Source organism: Girardinichthys multiradiatus, chromosome 24 (assembly GCF_021462225.1).
Source record: "Girardinichthys multiradiatus isolate DD_20200921_A chromosome 24, DD_fGirMul_XY1, whole genome shotgun sequence".
Taxonomy (NCBI): domain Eukaryota; kingdom Metazoa; phylum Chordata; class Actinopteri; order Cyprinodontiformes; family Goodeidae; genus Girardinichthys; species Girardinichthys multiradiatus.
In genome coordinates this window covers 11432484-11448993 of record NC_061816.1, presented here as the reverse complement: position 1 = coordinate 11448993, position 16510 = coordinate 11432484, and the positions used below count along the sequence as shown (strand labels likewise).

General features: G+C 42.0%; 1 protein-coding gene across 2 annotated transcripts in view; it reads left to right on the top strand.

The window, feature by feature from the left end:
• The window catches only part of pard3ba (par-3 family cell polarity regulator beta a), a 178517-nt gene that overhangs the window by 90629 nt on the left and 71378 nt on the right, over nt 1-16510 (top strand). For both annotated transcript variants that reach the window (XM_047355690.1, XM_047355689.1), the window contains 4 exons: nt 589-715; nt 1617-1749; nt 2417-2517; nt 5211-5255. In XM_047355690.1, the coding sequence (XP_047211646.1) occupies nt 589-715; nt 1617-1749; nt 2417-2517; nt 5211-5255 (406 nt within the window). The remainder of the gene's footprint in view (nt 1-588; nt 716-1616; nt 1750-2416; nt 2518-5210; nt 5256-16510) is intronic.

The window sequence follows — 16510 nt, the reverse complement described above, 5'->3', positions numbered from 1 at the left end:
GCTGCTGTTTGAGAAACATCAGAGTTCTTCCTCCATCAATATCAGCTTGACTGTTTTATGATTGCTTGTATATGGCTAATGTTCCGTCCCATAGTGATTTCCAGTCCCTTTTTTTAATGGAGCGTAAGTTTCCATTTGGATAATAAAGTTTTCGCTCAACTATTGGCTTCATTTTGCTTGTGATTGTTTGTCACCCGAACAACAGAGATGTGTGGCTGAAGCTGAAATCTGAAAAGCTAAAGTGCTGTTAAATCACAATAGATTGACTTTGTTTTAACAATTCATTAGAACAGGAGTTTTTTGTGGTTTAATTAAAACAACAAACTATAAATGTTAATGAACGTCTGACGAGAGTAGTGATTGTGACTTTTTCTTTAAAAGGTGTGCACCATTTGTTTTGATTAGTTCTACATGTAAAAATCATAACTGTTACACTGTTAGTTTCCCATATTAAGTATAGAAAAACCCTCATCCAGTCCTGTGGGTTGTATATGAACTCACTTTGAATCTTCTGCTGGATAAAGTATCAACATTAATTTTTGATGTGACACAGTTTATAGCTGGCCCTATTCTGTTCTTTGTTGACAGGAAACTCGGAGCCATGACACGGATCAGAAGCCCCTTGGACCTACCAGAACTGCTAACCCAGAGTCCACCGTGAACGGCACCGGTCACGAGCCATCAAAGAACAACGGCTACAGCGAATCTAGGGCTGGTGAGCACACAGCAGCAAGCTCTGTTTGTCCATTTGAACTGTCAGAGCGTCAACATTAGTTCTGGAGTGTTTGTGTACTCCCGTTATCTGCACAGGCTGTTTGTCTGTGTTTGCTGGCCTGCTTATGCATGTGTGTGCATTTGGCACCGCACCACACCCGTCTTAAACTCCGGTCCTTGTGAAGCTCTCTCAGGACATCGCAGCCACTGTACTTTGCATTTGTTAAATTTCCCCATCTTCTCTGAGCTCTATCTTTGCATCTCTTTTTAGTCCCATCCTTGCATATTTATAGCAGGAAAAAGGAAGTCATTAACTATGTTTTTCTGATGCTCTCTTTTCATGTGCTAAAGATCTGACCTTGGAATCATTACCCTGATGAAACGGCTCCTAAGTGGGCCCTATTTGCATAAAGGGTGTTATGCAGCCTGAATGCTGTTGTGTTAAAAAGAAAGAGAAGAAAAACAAGGACAACATAACATCAGTACAGCAGGGAAGGGGTTTAGTTTTTATGGAAATGCAGGAAGAACAGCATACCCAATAGAAGGAAGCATTTGTGTCGAGGTGATTTTTGCATGCATGCTTCAGGAGTACATGGAGCATTTATTTTCCTTTAATGTAAAGCTCTTTCATTATGTGATAAGGTGCTCATAATGGTCTATACATTATGTAACAGTAGAAGCAACAATTGAGCGTGCATTAAGCTTTTATTGCCTTCAAGGCTCATGTTAGATGTAATTCAGACAACTTTAGTTTTGATATGGCACAAGAGCAGTAAAGCTAAAAACAAATGAAAAATGCATTAAAATAATCACATTTTTAGTTTTTCTAAGATCTGTCTGCCTTTTGTTTGCTCAGACAGCAGCTTTGATTCCACCCTGATGATGTGTTTTTTTCTTTTCAGCTCCACCCGCCTCCAACGGCAACTATGGTCACTACAGCAACGACGATGAAGAGCAAGGCTTCCCCCCTCCACCCTCCCCTGATTCTGTGGAGGAAATCAACAGAGACTTACCTGAATCTCCGCCACACCACAGGTACCCCTCCATGGCACGTAGATACACACAGGGTTCCTAAACAGTCTGGAATTAAAGGTGATTTGCAGGTCTGGAAGACTGTGGAACAATATTTTTATTTTGAGGAACATCCATCCATCCATCTATGCTGTTCCTGTAATTTTCGTAGGTTTCATATGTAAAGCCTGCCTGCTGCAAACACATCTGCTAGAAATTCTTGATTAAGTTTTGTATTTTCTCTTAAAAATGAGCATTTCTAAGAAACTCGTTTTTTTAGTTTTAAGAATCAAATTTGCTTATCAGTGTTATCAGTCCAATAATTCAGAAAATTTGATTCGTGGAAAACCTTCAGTTATGACTTGAAAAATGTGTAGGAACCCCGTACACACAAGTCTGGGTCCCCGACACAACATATAAGCCACTACGCCTGCTGTTACAGCACACATAAACATGTAGAGTTTCAACTCAAATATTTGGTGTCTGTAGTGTCTGATGGATGTAGAAATTGTAGCCCAGCATCAATAATCCTGGAAGTTAAGGGACAACAGTAATTATTTCTTATATCATCTGGATTTCAGCAGTAAAATCATTTGTTCTCTCTAAATCCATCAGACTAACAAGAAATCATAAAGTCAGTCACTCTAACAGCTTTGTGGGTTAACTAATCAGCTGCTGTGATTGTTTTTAGGAAGGGGCCCGGCATGCCTGCTGCTTTCTACCCAAACAGCCAACTCATAAGGGAAAGGGACAACGTGCCTCGCAACAGAACCTCCAAGAGCATGGACCTGGGTGAGCTCACAATCAGTCTCCACCAGTTGACATATGTACTAACCACACTGTCGCCTCAGCCATCATGAACCAGTCGGAAATACTGGTTTAATTTCAGAGCCAGACTACAAGCAGCCACAGCAGCGATCACATGCGTCTTATCAGCACATTTCTTTGTTGTGATATGTGCTCCTCTCTTATTGTCCCCAGCCGGGAGGGATTTGACCTCCTGAACCCATAAGCCCAGGGGCTTTCCGACAAACTGGGAGAACACGTGTGTTGAAATGGGTGTGTGCGTAGATATGTGTCTGTCGTCTGTATTTGCCAGAGAATGAACCAAACGAGGTTTCTAATCTCGCAGCTTGCAGTGTGGAAGTTGAGAAGAAGCTGCTGATTTCCTTGTATTAACCCAAGCTGACCCTTCCTTCTCTCCTCTTGTCATTCTTCCTCCATCTTTGCTTCTTTTTGCTCCTTTGTTTCAGATTTGTTTTGTGAGTTTTTTCTTTATTCCTCATCTCTCCTTTTATTTTTTTCCAGCACTCCTTTCATCTCTGTTTATCTCCCCTTTCCTTTCAGCACTTTGTTTTTCAGCAGATGACTTCATTGCACTCGCTCTCTTCTATCCATTTCTTTCTTCTGTGTCTCGGTCTGATTTCCAATCCTGGTTCATTAGGTTCAGTGGATTGGCTTTCTTCCTGCAGCACACCCCTCTGCCACCCAAGCTGGCTTTCATTATGGACAAGGGTGTTCTGCACACAAACACGCACACGCTCTGCTTTATCCCACTGAGGACCCACTCCAATACCCACCACTATCTGTCACCCCTCCACGGCTTCTATCTCCATCTCTGGCCTTCCTCCATTTCAATCTCTTTTTTTCTGCGTCTCTGTTATCAGTTCGCTTCTATTCATCCTTTTCTTTTCTAAAGTAGTCAGAGATGAAAAAACGTGGTTAGCTGGGCTTTGTGTGTGTGTCTGTGTAAAGATTGCAAAAGCTCTGAGCACATACAAGACCTCAGACGGCTTTGACCCTGCCCGGACTGGTTTTATTTAAGGAGACAAATGCGTTTTTCTCCTCAGAAGAGGTTCCTATGTCAGTCCTTACGGTCACATGTATCTGAGCTTTAGCCATGGCGTAGGGCAGGTTAGCTTTTTATTAAACACCACTTGACACAAGGAGGTGAGCAGCTTTTATTTACCCTGGATGCTTTAGCAAAGAAGACTGTTGACTCGGACGCTTTGGTCAAACACAGGACTCTCTCTGTGTTAAACTATGAGAAAGCAATGTGGATTGGATCCAATAAAGCTTAGTTCTTTGGTTCGCATCAAGAAGAAGTTTTAGCTCTTAATTGTAAAAGGTAAAACATAAAAAACTTTTAAAGAACAACTAATGGAAAGCTTGCCTTTTTTCTCCCTAATGCAGTTATTAGTCCAACAAAGCTTTTGGAAAATGGTCTGTATGGATTGGCTTTAAGATGTTTAAAGTGCATGGAAAGAGCAGACCAGAGAGTGGAGTCTCTGAATTATGATTTTTGCATACAGCGACAAATTTATTTTATCCAAGAGGCTTTTGAATGAAATCTAAGTGGAACAACAAACTCATTTGGCTTTGGGTTTAATTAGGCTTGCACAGTATTAGGAGAGCGGGCAGTTTTGATGTTTTCTGAATAACTCAGGTTCTGCTAATACCGCTCGTTATTTTCCACCATCATAATGTCCCTGAGATTCATAATTTAAGTTATTAAAATCTGTACCAGATGAGGGAGTTAAGTGCAGCAAAGGTCTAAGTGGCCAAATACATTATTGACATGAAGAACCGTAATGCATGCGATTTGAAGCAGGCACACCAATTTTATCAAGTTTGACTATTCTGTTCAATATAAAGTAGCAGACCGGAGGTTAAAGGAGGGATTTTACATTTTAGCTCCCTGCTGCAGCAGAAGGACCCAAGATGGCTCCTGGCAATGGAAACGTTCATCTTCTCTTTTCAGAAAGTGAAGATTTTTTTTATTATCTGCCAGGGTCATGCAGCCCGAAATACATTTTTACTCCCAAACTTTGAAACTATTTAATTTTATGTTATGTGGCACACAAGACACAGGAAATATATTTCTCATTTTTTGTCTTGCATCGTATTGTACAGATGTTTACATTTCCTCTATATAGTAATAATATGTATATTTGTTTTTCCCACCAAATCTCTTCTCCCCTTGCTCTCCTTCTCCATCTCTCTAATATTATTCCCTTCCTTCACCTCCCCCCTTTCCACTGGGAAAATTGCCTTCATTAAAAATTAAAAGGATTATTTAAGAGAAATAGCAGCCTAATGAAAACCTATTATCGTATCCTATAGTGGAGCACCTGCGGTGGCTGCCGCCGGCCCACCTCAACCTTGTTTCACCTGGGCCGACGGCTGCTTTTGTTATTAGTCTCATTGTCTCATCTTTATCTGCTCTCGTTTTCCCCTACAAGCCCAATGTTTTCTCATAGCTTTTCTTCTATTTTGCCACTTTTTCATTTCCTCTGTCAGCGTGTGCCGTCGCTCGTCCTCCACTGCTTTATGCAGGGATTCATTTCCAGCATATGCCTGCACCATTATGAACCAGTAAAGACAATTTGTGAAGCAGCACAAAGCCCAGGAATGAGCTGAGTGCTGCTTTGTGTTGCAGAATATATTTCTTGTATAATAAAGGTGTGCTTTTTGTGTGTCCCTAGTGGCCGACGAGAGCAACGTGGGATCACTGGTGGGGGAGAGAAATGGTGAGTGGTTGCTAGACAAACCAACCTTCCTATTGCCTATTATTCCCTTTATTCTTCCTCTTTCTTGTGGCTCTCCCCTCCCTTCGCCGCCCAGCTGACACAGTTGAGTTGTGAAGCACTTAGTGTGCGAGCTCTTGCTGCTTTATAGCCATCCAGGTCAGGAAGCCCACAGCGTTCAATCCTCACCCAGCTGACAGCAGCTGTATTACATCACAATTGCTCTGGCTGCAGTTATCTGTTCACACTTCGTTCTGCCTCATTTTTATTTGAGAAATGTCTGCTTTAAGGTAAACTAGCACAAAAGTGTTGCTACTTTTCTGCTCGGAGTGAAGAGCGGTGGATCAAAGTGCAGTCAATGTATTATTCCCTAATAGTGCTTTCAAATGTCTGACTGCAGGTGTGAATGCTCACAGTTCATGAACAGAAAACCTCAAGAAAGTCGTCAGCGTACCACCCACAGCACGCTGACATGCTGACTTGATCTCTGAGAAATTCAGAAATCAATAAAAATGGCACCAGGCAGGCAAGAAAGGAACTATAGATCTTTTAAATGGTTTTGCTTTATTTTAATGGGAGCTGGAAAATAAGATGCACTTTAAAAAAAGTTATATATGGACGCAATCTTGGATTCATGCATTGATGTGGGACTTGAGTGAGACAAAGGCAAGGGAAGTTTGTCTGTAAAGCACCATTTACAGGTACATCTTCAGAAATTAGAATATCATCAAAAAGTTCATTTATTTCAGTCATTTGTTTCAGAAAAGTGAGATGCATACATTATATAGATTCATTACACAGACTGATATATTTCACACGTGTTTTCAGGTAATCTAGCTTGGCTTACAGGTGATGAAAATAAAAATAAAATTTCTGGATTGCTGCATCAGTGCAGCGTAGCATGGAGGGTATCAACCTGCGGCTCTGCTGAGGTGTTAAGTCCAGGTTGCTTTAATGGCGTTCTTCAGCTAATCTGTATTGTTGGCTCTGGGAGTTTTCAGCGTCCTCTTGCCAATGTTCAGTTGCTTTACCACATTTTTCTTTCCACTCAACTTTCCATTGATACACTTAGATACAGCACACTCAGAAAAGCAAGCTGCTTTTTTTAGCAATGACCATTTGTCGTTTTCCCTTCCTATGCTGGTTATCAATGACAACTATAAAGTCATCAGTGTTTCAAATGGTTGTTTAGGCCATAGCATGGCCATTACATAACATTTCCATATAGAAATGTATTTATTGTTGCTCTCATGATTGTTGTTGATGATTGAAGTTTTCATTAGCTTTAATTATCTAAAAAAAGCAAATTATTGAATTCATTGATATTCTAAGTTGGTGAGATGCTCCTGTACCTGCTGGGGTCATTAAAGCACTCAACCACCAATAAAAGCTCCAGTAACAAGACGGGGTAGAACAGACATTGATACATCGATGGATGTATCAATGGATTTATACATGAATAGATGGATTAAATTAATGGGCAGATGGATGGATGTATGCTCACCGGCCACTTTATTAGGTACCCCTGTCCAACTGCTCGTTAAAGCAAATTTCTAATCAGCCAATCACATGGCAGCAACTCAGTGCGTTTAGGCATGTAGACATGGTCAAGACAATCTGCTGCGGCTCAAACCGAGCATCAGAGTGGGGAAGAAAGGTGATTTAAGTGACTTTGAACGTGGCATGGTTGTTGGTGCCAGACAGAGTATTTCAGAAACTGCTGATCTTCTGGGATTTTCATGCACTACCATCTCTAGGGTTTACAGAGAATGGTCTAAAAAAGAGAAAATATCCAGTGAGCGGCAGTTCTGTGGGCACAAATGCCTTGTTGATGCCAGAGGTCAGAGGAGAATGGCCAGACTGGTTCGAGCTGATAGAAAGGCAACAGTAACTCAAATAACCACTCGTTACAACCAAGGCATGCAGAAGAGCATCTCTGAACGCACAACACGTCGAACCTTGAGGTGGATGGGCTACAGCAGCAGAAGACCACACCGGGTGTCACTGTCAGCTAAGAACAGGAAACTGAGGCTACAATTCGCACTGGCTCACCAAAATTGGACAACATATCTGCCCTGCTTCAGCTGTGTCTTGTCTTTTTTGGAGCCTCTTTTTGCACATCTTCCAAATTCTTCCAAAATATGGATTTGGTCAGCTGGTCTCTCAATGCAATTGATCAAATTTTCTCGACGAGAAGACAGGGGTTGGGAGAGCCCACTTGCCCGGACGGGACATTTTTCTCCGGATACACAATGGACTCCTGGCAGAAGTGGAGGATTGTGTGTCTGTTGATAATGTCAGTCGAGGATGTGGAAGATGTGTATATAATTGGATGTTTGATATCAGGATTTCTGCTTTTTGGAGTCAGCGGTCACCTGGCATATCGAGAAATTTGGATAATGTCAGCAGCTGTTCTGACAATTGTGAAGCTGCCTGGCATGTGTGATGGGATCTTCAGAGCGATCAACACTCAGACTGAGATGTAACGTGAGCTGAATCGCAGACTGGAGGTGATCCTTATACAGGATTGCAGGCAGGTTGCGGTTCCTGGACTCAGGGGTGAAATGGGATAAATCTTGGAGAAAGTTGTTCGCTCGGATCTGGTAAAAGACCAGGAATATGGCTGTTTGGATTCGCCTTTGAGAAACACCAGTGAGACTCTCAAGGCTGACGGAAAATTAAGAGTCAGCCTAAACCAACAAATTGTGGTTTTCTGAATCTGGCTCCCCTGCATGGCCTTGATGGCTGGCTATCTTCAATTTCTCCTGGATGTTATGTAAACATGACGCTCTGCTCCCTCTGCCCCCTCCCTTCCCTGAGGACATCTGTGGACCTGCTCAGAACTTTGTGGCTGGTTGATGAACCTTCCAACGAACCATCAAGGACAATGGCCTCTGTGACAGTGCTTCATGGACTCACATGCACACACTCACTTGCACACACACACATGCTCAAGATAAACATATGCACCCCTCACACCACCTTCACTGTTCCCAGCATGATGTTGTTTTGTAAATTTGTTGCTTCTTTGTGCTGAGGTTTTTTGCAATCTCAAACTGTATCCTGCTAAGGATAAAGTGTCAAATATGATTTTTTTCCCCTCTACTTACCTAATGTGGTCTCTTTTCTCATCTAGCAAGGGCAGCGCCTGTGAATGGGCAGCAAAGCCTCGGTGACCCGTCCCCCCTTGTCTTGTGTCATGATGTCTGTTTGGATGGGTTGTAGTGGAATTCTAATTTCCCCTCGGGGATCAATAAAGTATCTTTGAATTGAATTGAATTGAAGAAGATTGGAAAAACGTTGCCTGGTCTGATGAGTCTCGGTTTCTGCTGCGACATTCGGATGGTAGGGTCAGAATTTGGCATCAACAACATGAAAGCATGGATCTATCCTACCTTGTATCAACGGTTCAGGCTGGTGGTGGTGGTGGTGTAATGGTGTGGGGGATATTTTCTTGGCACACTTTGGGCCCATTAGTACCAATTGAGCATCGTGTCAACATCACAGCCTACCTGAGTATTGTTGCTGTCCATGTCCATCCCTTTATGACCACAGTGTAGACATCTTCTGATGGTTACGTCCAGCAGGATAACCCACCATGTCATAAAGCATGAATCATCTCAGACTAGTTTCTTGAACATGACAATGAGTTCACTGTACTCAAATGGCCTCCACAATCACCAGATCTCAATCCAATAGAGGACCTTTGGGATGTGGTGGAACGGGAGATTCGCATTATGGATGTGCAGCCGACAAATCTGCAGCATCTGTGTGATGCTATCATTTCAATATGGACCAAGCTTTCTGAGGAATGTTTCTAGTACCTTGTTGAATCTATGCCACGAAGGATTAAGGCAGTTTCTGAAGGCAAAAGGGGGTCCAACCCAGTACGAGCAAGGTCTACCTAATAAAGTGTCCAGTGAGTGTATGTTAAACCATTGAATGAATAGTTGGATGGATCAATTTTCAGCAGTATTGTCTCTCAGTAGTCACTAACGTTCCTGTAGAAACATGAGCTTTCTCACTCAGTTCACCATCATGATTTTAAGTGTGCTGTTCAGCAGCCAAACTTCATTATATCCAGTTTTTTCAAAAGCAAAGGGTTGTGACCAGCATTCGGTTCAGCAGGGCCTCCTTTCTGCTTCTCTTTGCTCCTGTTACACACAGAGAAGCACACACCTCCACCGATCTCTTTAATCCACCTGCAGCAGCCAAAAAAACTGGTTGCTGGTTGAAATCAAATGGCCCCATGCCAACCTCAAATTCACTATACTCAGTATTCCCACAAGTGGTTCCAATTCCTCCCTCCTCCTTCCATCCACTCCCACCTTCTCTCCTTTGTTATGATTATCCCAGTATGTCTGAAGGTCCATGATAAAGAAAGCGATCCATTTCTTCCTTTCTTCTTGTGTTTTTCTTTTTTCATCTCCTCTCCAGTCTACATCTTTGCTAATGCGTATTGACAGGCTCTTGCATGGTTTTCATTTTTGCTGATGCAGTGTATTTGCCCAGCTTCCTGCGCCGCGCCCCGCCCCACCCCACCCGACACAGCCACCACTGCCCGCCTCCCTAAATGGCCTCACTGTTTCTTTATGGGCTTTGACATATTTCATTAGGCGGATGGTCTTAAGAGGCCCGCCTGGGTTCTTTAATCTGGCTAAAACCTTTTTTCCCCTCTCGGGTTAAACCTGCTCCGAGGTGCGCTTCACCCACTCTTCTCATTACATCGTTCTCTCCATCACTTTCTTCAGCTGTCCCACCCTCTTTTCTGTTCATTCTCCAGTCCTCTCTCCATTGTAAATGGAGTTTTGAGATTAATTTCTTTCTTTGCTTTCATGTTATTTAACACTTGTTTTTTTTTACCACTTCTTCCCACTGGTTTCTCTCTGTCGCCAGCTGTTAGCATCCTCTCAATCCCAAAACACCATTCTTCCTTCACCTATTTTATCCTTCTCTCTGTTCTACATCCAATTCTCTTTATTCTCGCTTTGGTTCCATTTCTCTCAGCAGACTGATCCCTTTTTAGGAGCTCCCCTCCTCCTCCCTGCTCTGTTGCAGCTGTATCTGTTCCAGTCTTATGTGATTATGGTGAACATGCTCCAGGCTTGGAGTTTCCTCCGTCGAGTCATACCCAGCGCAGCATTTCCCAACGTTTTTGAGAGTGTGTGTGTGTAGCGAGCACCACGCAGACAGCCGGAGGAGTGATGAACAGCTATTGCTTTATTCTACCCTCCGGTTCTCTTCCTGAGGATCTAACATCTCACCAGGCAGCCGGCTGCCCTCTTACAACACACCTGGGAGCTCATCCAGCTGAAACTCCCACCCACTCGCCCACTGACGCTCTCAATATGCACACAGAAGAACATCAGCTTCATGCATGCCTGCTGTTTATGCACTTCTGTATATTTCCTGTCTTTTTTTACAGCAATCCAATAGAAACCCAGCAGCAATAAAATGTATTAAGGTTTGGCCTTTAGTTTCTGCTGCTCTTCTGTTAGCCCTGATTCCGTGATCACCAATTACAATATTTCCTCCATCTCCCAGGGCTTTGTTTCTAATGTAGTATTCAATTAAAATGAAATTATTTTAAATGTACCAGCTGGAAATGTCATTGGTCCAAGTTAAGAGTTGCTGTTCGAGGATTCTGTGACCCAGGGTATAATCAGGGTTCCCACGCAGTCTGGAAGCATCTGGAGAAGCCTGGAATTTGATATATATGTGTTTGCCAGAACTGCTTTAATATGGACAACTAAAAAGACATGAAAAAAAATGTACTTCTGCACTTTAGTTCTTACCGCAGTCCATATCTTTCTGTCTGTCCATCTTGGAAAAGTTTTGAATTTTAAAAAGCACATCTGTAGATCAGATTATATAACTGATAGACTTGGCTTTCTTTTAACCCTCTAGCAATATTGCTTTTATTTGATAACTACTATTTGACAGTCAAAAATGCATCTTAAAGTTAACCACCAGCCCTGAATTATGTGCTTTGTCTAAATAATCCCAACGTTTCCTCTGTTTCAGCGGTTAAATGAAATGTTGGTTTCTGTGTTTTTAAAGAAAATCCCAGTGAATTAATCTGTGCTATTTAGTCCGCTGCAGGTAGGTGTTTACCCTTCAGTTCTCCTTTGTGGATCATTTTTCCTTCTGCCAATCATCTACAAATGGCTCATGCCACCCTCTGCATTCTTCACCCCACCCCTGAACCATGCTTTATAACCCAGCTAAGCAAGGCAGTAATTATGAAATGGCCTTTTAAGTCCCCTCCAGTTATTACAGCTATTCATCTAGGTTGAAGCTAAATACATACAGGCCATACGTCCACATTCCCTCATACATCCAAACAGCTAAACACAATTACTGGCAAAGCAACGCCTACATCCAGCTCCTGCATCTGCCTCTGATGTAGCCGAGTGCGTTCAAATAGTGACGGGAGGAAGCTGAATGATCGAACTGGTCTTTGAGTGGAGGAGAGTTTTGATTGGCCATAACATGAATTAGATTTGCTTTTACTAGCGGTGCAGCTGTATAAAGCAATTTGATTTGAAGTCGGGTTTGTCGGATGATTAGATGAGATTTGCTGCGCCTCAACATTTAAGGGATATGGCAGGTGATATCTTGGATTTTTCTTCTTGTCACTCAGTGATAAAAGCTTTTATATATAATAGCATGATCAATTTAGGTGCATTATGAATGCACATTTAAAAATAGTCCTTTGTAAGTGCACAGTTTGGTAGCTTGAATAATGTGTCTTATGACATATTCTCCTTAAAAAAGCTACATATTCTGCTCCTTTACTTTAACCAAATCAAAAAACAAATCCTCCAATTCTTTATGTATGTGTGTATTATATTATTACGTTGGAAATTCAATAAACATATTGAGCATGAGACACTGATACATGTGTTTGTATCAGAACAGTAACATGCAGGTCTGGGTGCGTTTTACCGCTTTCCTGAACATCAGCTTCACGTTTTATTGGCTGAACCTGAGATTAGATATGAGGCTGAAAAGTGTGCGTGCTTCTGTAAGTATAATAGGGATATGTGCGGGCTCCCTGCATCTACAGCCCCTATTGTTGGCTAGTTGGTGTAAAGCATCTGTAACACACAACCAGCATCTCTCACTAGTTTTAATGGAACAGGCACTCTAATGTAACTGGCAACCTTTCTGCAGTTTGCCTGCAAAGCTGTATGCTTTGGAGCCATTGTAATCCACCTGAAAGGTGTGTTAAGATGCTGCAGGGACTGTTGTCGCACGAAATGTGTGTTTTCTGTATGTATTTCCTGTAGTAAAAAGGACTAATTTGGTAAAAACATTATTGTCATGGTATTTAAGGGTCATGCTGCATGTGTAAGAGAGCAGTCGCTGTAAAACGGGCTTTAAAACAAAGAAAAAATAACGAAGGTAACATTTTAACTTTCTTTAGCGTCTTATATTAGCGGTTAGCGGGGCTAGCATTATTAAAACTGTAACCTCTGTGTGTATTCCCCAGGGAATGTAGATCCTTAGCTCAACTCTGAGGTTTCCAAAAGGCTACCAGCATTTCCAAACCCAAATTGTTTCAAGAAGGACGGAGGCAGTTAATCACTTTCTCCCAATTTTAAGCTTCCATGCTTCCCTTTTAAACTGTATGGATTGGGTTCAACGTTTTGGGTGTTCTTCCACAAGCTTACAATAGTTTGCTGGAGTTTTGGCCCATTCCTTCTGACAGAAGTGGTGTAAGTTAATCAGGTTTGTAAGTAACGTTGATCACACACAACTTTTCAGCTTTCCCAACAAGTCATCTATGGGACTGAGATCAGAGCTTTATGATGGCCACTCCAAAACATTAACTTTGTTGCCCTTAACTACTTTGTAACTATTTTTTGGTGGTCTGCTTGTGGACTGATGCCATAATGTTTGTCCCAGGTTACCATACTGTCACCACTGTTCTCATAAAGACCTGTCAGCTTTTGACATCTCTCTTGCAGCAGCATCATTTTCTAAGATAATGTTTAGTGTTTACATACTAGTAGAGAATTCGCTTTTCATGCATATTTGATTAGTAAGCCCTGACTGCTACTTCCACCCTCAAATCCTACAAAAGCATGAGCTGCTTTATTAACACACAGCTTGTTTTGACTTAGTCTTTAATAAATGTTTAAATGTTGTTCTTGATCATTTGAGCTTCTACAGGTCCTTCTCAAAATATTAGCATATTGTGATAAAGTTCATTATTTTCCATAATGTCATGATGAAAATTTAACATTCATATATTTTAGATTCATTGCACACTAACTGAAATATTTCAGGTCTTTTATTGTCTTAATACAGGATGATTTTGGCATACAGCTCATGAAAACCCAAAATTCCTATCTCACAAAATTAGCATATCATTAAAAGGGTCTCTAAACGAGCTATGAACCTAATCATCTGAATCAACGAGTTAACTCTAAACACCTGCAAAAGATTCCTGAGGCCTTTAAAACTCCCAGCCTGGTTCATCACTCAAAACCCCAATCATGGGTAAGACTGCCGACCTGACTGCTGTCCAGAAGGCCACTATTGACACCCTCAAGCAAGAGGGTAAGACACAGAAAGAAATTTCTGAACGAATAGGCTGTTCCCAGAGTGCTGTATCAAGGCACCTCAGTGGGAAGTCTGTGGGAAGGAAAAAGTGTGGCAGAAAACGCTGCACAACGAGAAGAGGTGACCGGACCCTGAGGAAGATTGTGGAGAAGGGCCGATTCCAGACCTTGGGGGACCTGTGGAAGCAGTGGACTGAGTCTGGAGTAGAAACATCCAGAGCCACCGTGCACAGGCGTGTGCAGGAAATGGGCTACAGGTGCCGCATTCCCCAGGTCAAGCCACTTTTGAACCAGAAACAGCGGCAGAAGCGCCTGACCTGGGCTACAGAGAAGCAGCACTGGACTGTTGCTCAGTGGTCCAAAGTACTTTTTTCGGATGAAAGCAAATTCTGCATGTCATTCGGAAATCAAGGTGCCAGAGTCTGGAGGAAGACTGGGAAGAAGGAAATGCCAAAATGCCAGAAGTCCAGTGTCAAGTACCCACAGTCAGTGATGGTCTGGGGTGCTGTGTCAGCTGCTGGTGTTGGTCCACTGTGTTTTATCAAGGGCAGGGTCAATGCAGCTAGCTATCAGGAGATTTTGGAGCACTTCATGCTTCCATCTGTTGAAAAGCTTTATGGAGATGAAGATTTAATTTTTCAGCACGACCTGGCACCTGCTCACAGTGCCAAAACCACTGGTAAATGGTTTACTGACCATGGTATCACTGTGCTCAATTGGCCTGCCAACTCTCCTGACCTGAACCCCATAGAGAATTTGTGGGATATTGTGAAGAGAACGTTGAGAGACTCAAGACCCAACACTCTGGATGAGCTAAAGGCCGCTATCGAAGCATCCTGGGCCTCCATAAGACCTCAGCAGTGCCACAGGCTGATTGCCTCCATGCCACGCCGCATTGAAGCAGTCATTTCTGCAAAAGGATTCCCGACCAAGTATTGAGTGCATAACTGTACATGATTATTTGAAGGTTGACGTTTTTTGTATTAAAAACACTTTTCTTTTATTGGTCGGATGAAATATGCTAATTTTGGGAGATAGGAATTTTGGGTTTTCATGAGCTGTATGCCAAAATCATCCGTATTAAGACAATAAAAAACCTGAAATATTTCCGTTAGTGTGCAATGAATCTAAAATATATGAATGTTAAATTTTCATCATTACATTATGGAAAATAATGAACTTTATCACAATATGCTAATATTTGGAGAAGGACCTATATATGTATTTATTTTTGAGAACTTATTTGCAAACATTTCATGTCCTTGTAAACTAGAAATACACAAGGATGTCCCTTTTTATATTGGTATTTACAGATATCTGGTTAATACCAGCTGTTTGACCTCAGTGGTTTGTTACTTGGGAGGAAGTTGTACAAGCATATATTGTTCTACAGTTGTGTCACTCACTTTTAAAGAGGTCCCTTCTCCTGAACAAAGCAACATGATGGTGTTGCATTAGTCCTTTCAGTCCCTCACAGTGAAGAAAGACCCTGGGGCTACACTCAAGGCAAAAATTTCACTGCTGTCTGCTTAATGCAGACGTGACAGGATCCAGCCTCCTTAGAAGTCACAATACACATCACGGTCTGATGCGTCCGGGTTGGGCATATGCTCAGGTGGACGTCTGCATGTGTGGGTTCATGTGGAATACATTTTTACTTATTCCTACTGTAGATTGCAGCTGCCACATTCACTGTGGGTTTATTTTCTTTCAAACGTTTTTCCAGAAAGCTAGGTGCTAACCCTGAAAGAACATACTTTATGTAGCACTGGAATCGCTGTAAACCCAAGAAATTATGCTGTAAAGTTTTTATGAGACTCATGAATTGGGTGTGCAACTAAAAACCTTATTTTAAGTATGATTGTTCAATTGCTAGCGAATCAGCGAATTACTTTTCACAACTCAGTGCATTTAGCCATGTAGATGGGATGAAGATGACTTTCTGAACTTCAAAGCAAGCATCAGATTGCTTATGGTGGCAGTTGGGCCGGACCGAGTATTTTAGATAGTGTTGATCTATGATCCAAAACAGAAATGTCCTGTAAGTAGCAGTTTTGTGAATAAAACACATTGTTGATGTCAAAGGACAACAGAGAATGTGCTGATTGATGAACAAAGGCAACAGTAGCTCAGATAACCACATGTTACAACCATGGTATGCAGAATGATGTCTCTGAACGCACGACACGTTGAACCTTGAAGCAGATGGACTAAAGATCACACCAGCTGCCTTTCCTGTCAGCTACGAACAGGAAACCGAGAGAACAACTCACACAGGTTCTGCGAAACATGTTTCCCGATCCAATGAGTCTCGATTTCAACTGCAGCAACTTTAGATGTATGGGCCAGAATTTGGTGTCAACAATATGAAAGTATGGATTTATCCTTCCTTGTATCAACGCTTCTGAATGTCAGTGGCGGTGTAATTGTTTGGGGGATATATTCATGGCTCACTTTGGGATCGTTGGTACCATATGAACTTCATCTGTTTTATTAATGAAAACTAAGAAATTATACATTTTTCTCTCGTAGCAGCAGCTGTTGATTCACAGAATACCTAGGGTAAATCATAAACTAACTATTTGAACTAGAATAAGAGCGAAAGCGATGAGAGAAACTGTTGCTGTGAGAGCCAAGTGGCGCAACAAGTGAGATTGTGAAGTTACAGCTTAGTCTTGGATTGAGGAG